Genomic DNA, 11,814 nt, shown 5'->3' on the forward strand with positions numbered 1-11,814 from the left:
TAAAACATAAAACACTTTAACTTTAATCAATTTGATATTTTTATCAAATGACCCTAAATTCTAATTCTAGATATTCCTACCCAGATCATGAGGTATTTGTATTTGGGGATAAATATAAACCAAAGTCTATCTTTCAGAGGAGAGGTTAGGGTTCCCTGATCTAGCTTGAGCTGAATCCAGAGAAATAGTGTCACATCCTAAAAAGTTTTGAGAAGAAGAAAACCCCCATCGGTTGGTTAACTGCAAAAATCTTCCAAGAACAGAGTTGCTGTGTGCATCCACGATGAGTAGTGATGATTCATGCTGAAGAGAACTGAAAAACGAGATTAAAATTACACAAGAACAAAGTCAATAGGTATTAATCACCTGTGAAACAAGTGAGTAGCTGAGCAGCCGTGGGGTCACCTAATTTTGATTAGATTGGATGGATCTTCAATTAGGTTTTCTATAGACCAGCAATAATCTTATTAGAAGTATTCACTGAAGATAAGCACAGCAGGCACGGAAAGGACAATGTGGGAGGTACAATGAAACATCTGGTCTCCTACACATCTTCAGGAAAAACTGGCCGCTATTTTATTGAAGTGAAAAAGTGTAACACTAAAGTCAGAGATCTGAGCTTTATTATCAGAATGATGTCATTTTAGGATAGAACTGATGGATGCTCTAAAATGGTTTTAATACAGCACAACACTCGATTCTCAGAGCTGTGTGCCCACTTGTCGGTCGATATGTATTCTGCATGGAGACACACGGACAAGGAGGGTGGAGAACAGGTACAAAAGGTGACAAAAATGCCAAATGAAAATTCCTCGGGACAGGTTCAGTTGAGATCTAGAAAGCACTTTAATACTCTATCCTTCTTCAAATGATCAAGAGATTCAAGAGAAATGGCAAGTCCTGTATTTACAAAACCGATGAAAATCACACTGTAATAATCAGTGAATGCAGAACCACCGCACAGATCTGCGTTTCCAACTTTTCCCACCATGATTCTACATCAAGGTAAAAAAAGATTCTTTTGTACAAATCCAAGAAGGACGGAGAGATGGCGGCACACCTGCCAGGTGGTGCAGTGACTTACGACCGGAGCTGCTGATGGGGCGCGGGGGCAGAAGGGGCACAGTCCTCGAGACAAGAACCCTAGATCCTGGAGGCGGGTTAGTCCGTGGTGGATCTCCGGTACCAAAACCGTGCTCGGAAGTCGTCGCTGCACGTCATGAAGCCGGGGTTGGTGGGCGAATGCACGATGCAGCGCACGATGTTGTTGTGGCCCAGGGAGAGCAGGTTGCGGCGCTCGGCCGTGCGAGAGTCCCAGCAGCACAGGCTGATGGTCCTCTCGTCGGGGAGCAGCACGTAGTCCTCAGTGTGGTTGAACACGGCCTGTGTTCGGTGCACCTGCCGCCCGCTCAAGCCGGCACCTGCACAGAGATGAGAGGTTACGGGTCTGAGCGCCAAGGCTAGCTGTCCACGTTGATGTTTTCCATCCTCGGACTCTCGCACGTTGGCTAACTATCCTGTCCCTGGCAAAACAGCATTTTAAAATGGAAGGAATACACATTTGTTGTGCAATTTGGGATGCTCCAGGAAAGCATGCAGACCAAAATCACCCCAGCTTGCTACCTCGGGCAACTAACTGTGAATGCTCTGATATACCTCTAGGCATAAAAACATCTTAAGAAAAGATACAAAATTGGTGCTACATGTCTTTTCTGTCACAGTTTAAATCAACTTTTTGTTGGGTACATTCGTTCTTCCATGTTTTTTACTGGCTGCAAAATGCACCATTGTTAGGAAGCACTATTACTAGTTACTTCTTCTCCTGCTAGGCATTTAGTTTGTATCTGATCGCAAATAACACTGCAACAAATTCTTTGTACTGAACACATGATTTCCTTGATTAAATTCCTAAAACAGAATTACTGGGATGTATGGACATCTTCTCTCCAAAAGGAAACTTTAGGCTTTTTTAGGACCAGGAAAATACAGATTTTATGTTTAAAATACTGTATGAAGCATAAAAAAGAACTGCCTGATAGTTTTGCACCCAGAGTCAGTATTCTGATGAACACCCTTTCTCCAAATCTCTACGTTGTCCGTCATCTGTAAAGCAGGGCACACACCACTGCTTTCATTCGACAGGCTGGAGCAGAGCTCTGTGAGGAGGGACTATGGTTTCATGGATAAAAATACAAGTGTTGGTGTCAGATCTGGACTCAACACTTATAAGTGATGCGAACATGGACAGATCACACCGCCCTGTTATGCCTTCAATTTCGCTTCTGTTCTGTGGAGGGTAATGACAGCACCCACTCACACGGTGGCTGCCAGGATCTGCATAGGGTACAACACACATAGAGCTTTGCAGGGTGTTTATTTTTCAAGGCTGCATACTGTGAAAAGGATGCCGAACAACAATTCACTTCATTCTCTCCCTTTCACCTACTCTAGATTTCGTTGGCATGGAACCTTGCTGTGTGCGCACGTGCATGCTTGCTCAGAGTCTTTTTAGACTAAATTTCTAAGAGTGCACCTCGTAGGCCTGATGCTGAAAATTTTGATACAGGACACCAACCTGCCCAGTGGAAATACTTTACCAGCTGACACTCCTAACAATAGGATATGTAATTTCCTAAAATGTTGATCAATACATTGTAACAGCAATCTTATAAATTCCCGCCACCTGACGCATACAGAAAGATACTTCCATTTCCATTTCTTAGGTTTACAGAACTGCCAGTCACCTTGCCCTCTCCTGGAGCTCACTGACTGCGCATATGTCCACTTCACAAGCTCTGCGCACTGCTTCCCTGGTTCAGCATTTTTAGTGTTCTGAATTGATTTTTAACATTGAAATTTCTAACACTTGATAGTCTTTCCTTGTCTTTCAATATTTCAAGAACCCTTTGAATTCTAACTAGACACTCGAGCTGGAAACACAGATCTAAGCATGCTGCCATGGAATCTTAGCCTGTGAATTAGAAAATGAGGGAATTTGCATACAAATTCCGTAGAATCTCATTTTGACATCAAATCCCAATTCTCCACCAAAACAAACTCATCAGCCACATGTAAGCATGAAACATCCCAATAGTGGGACGCCTGGGTGGCTCAGTTGGTTAAGCAGCTGCCTTCGGCTCAGGTCATGATCCCAGCGTCCTGGGATCGAGTCCCATATTGGGCTCCTTGCTCCGCAGGGAGCCTGCTTCTCCGTCTGACTCTGCCTTCCACTCTGTCTGCCTGTGCTCGCTCTCGCTCGCTCTCTCTGACAAATAAATAAAATCTTAAAAAAAAAAAAAAAAAAAAAGAAACATCCCAATAGTCACAAGACAAAACAAACACAATAAATCTCGAGACTCTAGCATGCACCCTTCCTGATACACTGCACTCAGTTACTTCTGAAGATGGAGGTTTTCCCACTTTCACTCCGATCACTTTTGTATCTTCTTTTTGCAACAAGCATACAGTCCTTGAACAATAAGAATTAAAGAAATTCTTCAAAATAGCTCCATACAATAGTGTTTCAACAAAGTCACCAAGAATTATGATAAAAATGACTTTCCACAAGACTTGTCAGTTGTACCGCCTGTGTCAGAAGCCAGACAGATGGCAGGAAGTGAACTTGGCGGCCAGGAGACAGATCAGAGGGGGTCATGCTGCACCCTAGTGGTTCAGATGTCTCAGTCTCCACCTCTTCACTTTTCTAAAAGGCTAACTAATAACCACCACAGCCAGGCCCTTATAAATTGTTTTCTTATTAAGTTCCGGTCCTGGTGATTTTAGTGTATGACACAAACATCTCACAACACAGGAAACTAGCTGAAGTTTCCTAGAGGTTTTCTACCAAACAATAGCCTTGGCAGCTCTGAGGAACAGGGAATGAGACACAGTATTTTACCAACATTCACTGCCCGAGTAACTATTAGGGTTACCGGCTGTCTTAGGAATAGGCCAAGATCTTCCCTCTCAGCCTTCTTTCCCTAATGCATATATTTACTGTGACGCACTAACTCAGGCTTTTCTCTGGACTGCTCTATGTCTGAGGAAAGAAGGCGGACCACTGGTTTACAAATGGACCACCAGAATCTCAAATGTTAATTGCATGGAATCAGATCTCATTTAAGCCATAAAGTATGAAGAAGAATAAGGTTATGAAACTATCGTTCTATTTCCAGCTCTGCTTCTTATGACCTGCAGCCTTGGCTGAATGACCTAATGTCTAAGCCTCGATTTCTTATTTAAAAGAGGAATCACACCTGCCTTGCTCAATGCATACATTTACTCTGTGGCTCTCGTGAGGATTTAAGGGTTCTGGAAACCATAAAATGCTTCAGAAACATTAAGTAATAGCAATTTTTCACATACCTGTGTATCTGACCAGCGTTCGTCCTGTGGATATCTCCCAAAGTTTAGCTACAGAGTCTTTTCCACTGGAGAGAATGTATTTCGAATTTTTGGAGAAAATGGCAGAACAAACTTCAGCACCATCATGGGCTTTCTCAAAAGTTGTGATGCATCGATTTGAAACACCATCCCATAGCTTGATGCAGCCGTCCTTGCTACCAGTTACATACATATTGGCGCTAGGATTGTAATTCACGGAGCATATAGCATCGGTGTGTTGATCTTGAGGATTGCATGAGACAAAACACTGAAATGTATTGATATCATAAAGCCGAAGAGTAGGGTGCTGAGTCCCAACAAGTATAAAGTCTCCGGAAGGATGAAAAGAGATGGAGCGTAACATTTCGGCTTCCTGTTAGGACAGAGACATTAAGTAACCAACTGGTGAACAATTAAATCCGGAGGAAATGCGGAAAGTATTTCATTGATGGAAAGAATACTCAAGACAATGGTCAGATGTTACACAGGTATAAGAAGGAACAATGAACTTTCTAGAGTATCATTTGAACAGAGATTTTAAAAACTATTTCCTGGTGAGATTACTTATTCCAAAAACCGCAGGAGCGAGCTTCATTATTTCCAAATTAACATCGGGTGAACTCAGAATGGAACACTATCGGGCTAGAATACATTCACATATGAACGAACAAGGATAAATACAACTTGTACACGGGAAGAGCTTCTTCAGTTTGTCCTGGGTCTCCAAATATTGAGTAAAAAAACTAAGTTAAATTATAAAAAGGTAGAAGCCACTACCAAAACATTAGTATTTCTGAGCTTCAAACTCAAAATACAGTACCAAATGTCACTTTTCCGGGAAACATCTGAGTTTCAATGGAATGATTTTTTGATTGCCATTAAGTTACACTTCAGCCAAGTTGGTCTGTTTTATCTTTAAACAGGGTTCTGCAACCCTTAAAAAGTGACATAGATTGTGAACCCTTGTTGCATACACTGTGGCCAGCAGTCCTGACCAGCCACGGAGGTGGGCACAGGAAGCATGCGGACCACGAGTCCATGCAAATCGGATTCCCGAGCAACCTGAGGCATGCGTCTTTGTTGCTCCTGTTTTATAGGATGATCACTGAGCCTACTTTAAAAAAGGGAATAGTCATACAATAATAACTCTTAGTTTTTAAGAAAAAAATGTAAAGCTCCTTTCCAAACATTCCTAACCTGAATGTATTTGAAGGCTCTTTTTGCAGATGGCTTGGAATAATCAAATAATTTAAGAGTATAATCCCTTGAGCCAGAGGCAAGGATCTGTTCTGTTGGGTGGAAAGCGAGACATGTGACTTCATCCACGTGGTCGTAAAGCGTTCGAATCACTGGGTGGTTTTCCATGTTCTGCTGTGCAGTCTCGTTCATCATGACCTAGACCAATGAGAAAATAGGTGCTCAAACTCTAAAATCTGTCTGATTCAAAGTACCCAACTGTGCTAAGTTAAGTCTGATCTACTGGTCTCTCATTCTCCCAGTGAACAACAGGCACACAGCACACGCGTCACTGGCATTGTTACCTCTATCGGCATGGCACTTTTGGCCAACATTCTCTCTGTGTCAAGTATCTTTATGGAAGCGTCAGCAGATCCAGTAGCTATTAACTGCCCATCTCTACTGTACGTAGCTACGCGGCACGGTCCTTTATGGGAAGTGACATAGCACGTTTCGTACTCTGAAGCCTCTGGGGACATGGTCTGGACATCTGCATCAAATTCCAGGTCAATTCCTGTGCCCGGGGCAACTGTATCTGAACGACCAATTGCATACTGAACTGCGGTATCATCATTTTCCATTCCTGAAAGGAATAAAAATTAAGTGCATGAGGGGTGCCTGGGTGGCTCAGTGGGTTAAGTGTCTGCTTTCAGCTTGGGTCATGGTCCTAGACTCTTGGGATCAAGCCCTGCATTGGGCTCTGTGCTCAACGGTGAGCCTGCTTCTCCCTCTCCATCTGCCCTTCCCCTTGCTCATGCGGTCTCTCCCCTCAATAAACAAATAAAATCTTTAAAAAAAAATTAAGTGCATGAAAAAATGTTACTTTAAAAAGCCAAGACGAAATTCTGGATCCAGTGTCACTTTACTCTTTCTTGGAGCTGCAGGACATCTAGCCCTTCACAAAATAATGTCTGCCGACCGAGGTGCATGCACAGTGACAACCCTATAGGCAGTAAGGATCAGGGAAGCTTAGATTCCAAGAGGTTCCATCAGCTCCCCCAATTTCTGCCTCCAAAATTTCCTACTTTAATTACAACTACAGAAATGTAAAAAAAAAAGCAATTCTGTAGTTATGCTGTCCATTTTTTCCCATTCTGTATTTTAGTATTTTAGTGCTGAGACCTGTTAGTAGCAGCTTTGAGGCTCATTAAGTCAGATACATTGTTAGCAGTAACACTAGTGAAACATATCTGAAAGAATGTTGATATTTAAATAAATAGAAGTTTCTCAAGAAAATGCATTTTAAATTTAAAAATAACTTTACATATCACATAAAGATTATGTTTATTAAGTATAAGAAAAATTAGGAATACAGATGAACACAAAAATAAAAATTATCTTCTATTAGATCACCCGGAGATAGTTACTATTAACATGGTGGAATGAAATTCTTCTGGACCTTTGTTACAATTCTTAAAAATAGAACCACACTATATGGTATTTTGTAAGTTGTTCATTTACTCAAACAGAATAAACATCTGGCCAGTGTAATGTTTATCTATATCATGTTGCCGGACCCAATGTGATGGATACAAGAATACTCACAACTAACTTCTTATTTTTGGGTATTTCAGTTGTATTCATTTTATTTCCTCAAATTCGTATAAAAATTATCAAAATTAGCATTGCTAAGTCAAAGGGTATAAACATTATGGTCATTCTATATTTTACTGAGTGCTTTCTACAACCCAGGCAAGCATCAGGATATCCTGTTGAACAAGACAAGATCCTGGTCTTTATTGAGCTTACTGTCTTTTCTGGGGAGTACAGACTGCGTGGGAAACAACCTGAAACAGTGAAGAAAATTTCAGACAGTGATTCTATTATGAAAGAAATGGAAGTGTTGTTTTAGAGCACCTGGGGAGGTATTGGGAAGATAGCAGGTTATTTTAGAAGAGGAGAAGACGACTCTCTGAAACACCATTCGAGCTGAAATCTGAAACCATATTACAATGAAAGAACGCTTCAGATAATTCTTACACAGAGCTTGAGGCTAGAACCAGCACGAAATCGTCATAACTTGGAGTTTGCTTACTCTTTCAGTATCTAGCACTGAACTTGACACATACTAGGCACTAAAACGAAACAAAAATAATCTTGAACAATTCTGATTGTGAAAACATCGGGAACCTTGTCACGGAATCAATGAATCTGCATTCAAAGCTACCTAGTTTGATGAGATGCAACAGCTGCTCCGAGGGCGCACAAACAGACTGAGGCTTGATTTCATTAATGAGGCCATTAGCAATGCTGATGTAGCCATCATAGAGCAGCTGGCTAATGATCAGCTTGTAGAGCTGCTGGCGGTCCTTCAAGCCCACTTTGGTTCTGTACATCTTGGAGAAGAGGAAGCCAATCTCCTTGCCGGCTGCAAGATGAGAAAAGAGGGGTGGTGAAGGGCAGAAGCACTACTAAGTCACAGAGGCAACACAGCAATCTGGTCAGACGTGTGGGGAGCACATCCCAGCTCTACTAGTCGTGTCATCTTTGGTCATCAACCTCCTTCCTCTGAGATCATGTTCCTCAGCTGTTAAGTAAGTTAGTGAAGGTTAAATAAGAATGGTGTGTGCAGAGCAGTGAAATCATGTTATTCAAATTCATGTTAGCTAATATTTACAGAATATTACAGAACTTTTTGTCAATTTTTTTTCTGTCAAACTACCTGCTTGCCATTTTAATTCTATATTGCTATCCTAGAATCTTCTATTTCTTCTGTTAAAAGACACTAACTGGGCCACCTGAGTGGCTCAGTGGGTTAAAGCCTCTGCCTTCGGCTTAGGTCATGATCCCAGGGTCCTGGGAGAGGGGAAGCCTTCTTCCCCGCCCCCCCCCCCCCCGCCTGCCTCTCTGCTTCCTTGTGATCTCTGTCAAATAAATATATAAAATCTTAAAAAAAAAAAAAAGACACTGGTTTTTGCAATAGGTAAGACAGCTGCTATTGCTGAATGTCTAGACACTACTGTTTCCACCAGCTGAGCTACATGTTTACTCATGTCAGTTATGTTCATTTTTTAAAAATAGGGTTTATTGGGCGCCTGGGTGGCTCAGTGGGTTGAGCCGCTGCCTTCGGCTCGGGTCATGATCTCAGGGTCCTGGGATCGAGTCCCGCATCGGGCTCTCTGCTCAGCAGGGAGCCTGCTTCCCTCTCTCTCTCTGCCTGCCTCTCCATCTACTTGTGATTTCTCTCTGTCAAATAAATAAATAAAATCTTTAAAAAAATATATATAAAAATAGGGTTTATTTATTTATTTTACAGAGACACAGCGAGAGAGGGAACACAAGCAGGGGGAGTAGGAGAGGGAGAAGCAGGCTTTCCACTGAGCAGGGAGCGCCAGGCGGAACTGGATCCCAGGATGCTGGGACCATGGCCTGAGCTGAAGGTAGGCACTTAACGACTACCCAGGAGCTACCCAGGAGCCCCAGTTATGTTCATTCCTTTAAAAAAAAAAAAAAATAAATCATTTATTTATTTATTTATTTTACAGAGAGAGAGAGAGAGAAAGAGAGAGAGAGAGAGAAAGAGTGTGTGACTGAGAAGCAGGCTCCCTGATGAGTGGGGAGCCAATGTAGGACTTGATCCCAGGACCCCGAGATCATGATCCGAGCCGAAGGCAGATGCTTAACTGACTGAGCCACCCAGACACCTCCCAGTTATGTTCATTAAAACACATTTTAAGGTAGGAGGCCAATGCCTTGTTGGCTCAGTGGGTTAAAGCCTCTGCCTTTGGCTCAGGCCATGATCCCAGGGTCCTGGGATCAAGCCCCACATCGGGCTCTCTGCTCCGCAGGGAGCCTGCTTCCTCCTCTCTCTCTGCCTGCCTCTCTGCCTGCTTGTGATCTCTTTCTGTCAAATAAATAAATAAAATCTTAAAAAAAAAAAAAAAACCACACATTTTAAGGTAACTAAATCTGTTATATTACATAATATAATTACATAGTAAAGAGAAACACAAGGGCACAAAAGCCACGATGCTATGAAAACTAAATCAAATTGAATGCTTTGGAAAGATTCAAAGATGAATTGCTTAATAAAATACTGGCAAAAAGGATATGGCTAAAACAACAATAAAAACATGAATAAAAAGGGCAAAAATCTGAAGGATTGTGCCCTAAGATTGGTTCAGAAGTGGTTAAGGTCTTCCTTAGAAAGTAAAATGAAAACTGCAGATGATGGTTTCTGATCTATGCAAAAAAAGTCAGTACAAATGGTGAACATGAGTGCATAATTTGACTTCCAAAAATCAATGTCTGTATGTATATGTATGTCTGGACAGCTATCAGAGGGCCACAAGAATTTGGGGCTGTTAATAAAGAAGAGAAGTTGCAGGCAGACAAGAAACTGCAAGAGCACAGGGGAGAGAGAGGAATACCAGAAAGGAGTGAGCAGTAACACTAGCCCTGCCTGGACTTTACCGGACTTTACTGGAACGGGGGTGTCTTATAGTAATGGGGTGGGGAACCATGTTTTCTAACTCCCTCTGGAGAATAACTGAAGCTATTGATCCTAAGAATAAATAACAGGTACTGAGTATTTAGCATGTTTTTTCTTACTTAGTCCTCAACACCACTCTGTAAAGGAGATCCTGTAATCTTATATACAGATCAGAAGGGAAAATAACTTGTCCAGGGTCCCACGACCTTGGAGTGCATGGAGAAAGCGGGACTGAAATACAGATGGTTTAACTCTAGACTGTGTTGCTGATGACTACTTGTAGCGCTCCTTGAAAATTTAATGACAGAGGCGCCTGGGTGACTTAGCCCATTAAGCTTCTGCCTTGGCTCAGGTCATGATCCCCAGGGTCCTGGGATCCATTCCCGAATCCGGAATCCGGCTCCCTGCTCGTGGAGGAGCCTGCTTCTCCCTCTGCCCCTCTCTCTGCCCCTCCTGCTCCCTCTCTTGCTCTCAAATAAATAAAAATCTTTAAAAAATCTAATAATTTTAAAACTTTAAAATCTATTAGACATAAGTGTAGTATATAACACACAGCGTGCAAGCAACCTGTATGCATTATCTCACTAAATACTCACCTAATCCTGTTTTAGAGATAGGCAACCTGAGGTGCAAAGAGGTTAACTCACCCAGGCTATCTGACCTCAGAGCTCCAGGCCTTATTGGGCTGCACTGACCGGTGTTAATAACAGCTGCTAACATTTATTAAGTACTTGCCAGGCACAGTGTTAAGCACTTTACAAGCGTTAGCTCACTGAATGAAATCGAAGTATTTAAGCACACGTAGAAACAGCTGTATACAAATCTATGCTTGTGTAGACAACACTTGGACACAAAAGAGATGATGAAACCGGCACAAAGAAGTTAGGAAACTGAAAATAAAATGTGGCTGGGTAACGCGTCAAGGGGCCGCCAGGACAGCCCACAGCAGCGCCCAGAACTTAACCACAAATCTCTCCCGCCTCTGCCCTCACGCCAGGAGCATCACGGGGCACACAAAGATTAAGAAAGAAAAGGACGAGGCCCGCTTCTCAAGTCTCCCAGAACGTTCGCTCGCTGGGCTACTGAGTGCCCAATTACCGCCCCCAATTTGCAGATGAGGACGCCGAGGCCCGAGGACGGGAAGCACAAGCCGCAAGAACTGTCTACACCCGGAACTGGAAGAGGGACCAGGGCGGGGACACACATGGCCCCTCACGAGGCTCCGCTACCATCCCGCGGTAGAAGCGAACTAAGGACGGAGTGAGGGACGCAGCGAGGCCTTCGAGGAACAGAAGGGGGTGTGCAGGCCCGGCCGGGCAACTCAGGGCGCATGCCAACCCTCTCACTATCCGGCCTTCCCGCCCCGCTCATCTTTCCTGTGGTCCCATAAAGACCCCTGCGAACCGCACCAGCCGCTCTCCATGCATCCCAGGGCCCCAGTACCCTCTAGTCCGGCTCTCTTGATCTCCCGCTCTCTCCCAGAAAAATGGAGGCGCGAATTCTGCCCAATCGATCGCTCTGAGCGCACGTTCCCTGCGCACGCGCAAAGGGCGAAACGCCGAGCGCTGCGCTATCGATCGGCCTCACTCTCTCCTGCCCCTCTCGCCATCTTACTTACTGGCGCGTTCGAGTGGTTCGTTAACCTCCTCGGACTTTCCCTCTTGCGCGACAACGTTGATTGACACCAGGGAGATGCTGTTTCGTGGACAAATGTCGGATCCCGGAGAGCACCGCGGGCGCTAGAACGGCCAAAGCCTGGCGGG

At 43.5% G+C, this 11,814-nt stretch overlaps 1 protein-coding gene across 3 annotated transcripts; it reads right to left on the bottom strand.

Moving 5' to 3' along the window:
* Positions 1 to 822: 822 nt before the first annotated feature.
* CSTF1 (cleavage stimulation factor subunit 1) lies at positions 823 to 11,807 on the bottom strand. Of its 3 annotated transcripts, none has more exons than XM_059132836.1 (6): positions 11,670 to 11,807; positions 7,787 to 7,987; positions 5,925 to 6,202; positions 5,581 to 5,778; positions 4,366 to 4,756; positions 823 to 1,421 (listed from the first exon to the last, which is right to left on the bottom strand). In XM_059132836.1, exons 2-6 carry the CDS (start codon positions 7,953 to 7,955, stop codon positions 1,162 to 1,164), a joined length of 1,296 nt encoding a protein of 431 aa, XP_058988819.1. In that variant the 5' UTR covers positions 7,956 to 7,987; positions 11,670 to 11,807; the 3' UTR covers positions 823 to 1,161. The 3 variants fall into 3 exon arrangements, with proteins under 3 accessions (XP_058988819.1, XP_058988817.1, XP_058988818.1); XM_059132834.1 differs by lacking the exon at positions 11,670 to 11,807 and adding an exon at positions 11,495 to 11,639; XM_059132835.1 differs by lacking the exon at positions 11,670 to 11,807 and adding an exon at positions 11,461 to 11,592.
* Between the last annotated feature and the right edge of the window lie 7 nt (positions 11,808 to 11,814).

The sequence above is a fragment of the Mustela lutreola genome, chromosome 9 (assembly GCF_030435805.1).
Source record: "Mustela lutreola isolate mMusLut2 chromosome 9, mMusLut2.pri, whole genome shotgun sequence".
NCBI classification, from domain to species: Eukaryota; Metazoa; Chordata; class Mammalia; order Carnivora; family Mustelidae; genus Mustela; species Mustela lutreola.

Coding starts and splice junctions, on each gene's coding strand:
- CSTF1 (XM_059132836.1), bottom strand. CDS start 7,955: ATGTACAGAACCAAAGTGGGCTTGAAGGACCGCCAGCAGCTCTACAAG. Junction 6,203..7,786: donor GTTGCATCTCATCAAACTAG/GTAGCTTTGAAT, acceptor TATTCCTTTCAG/GAATGGAAAATGATGATACC. Junction 1,422..4,365: donor AACGCTGGTCAGATACACAG/GTATGTGAAAAA, acceptor ATCTCTGTGCAG/GTGCCGGCTTGAGCGGGCGG.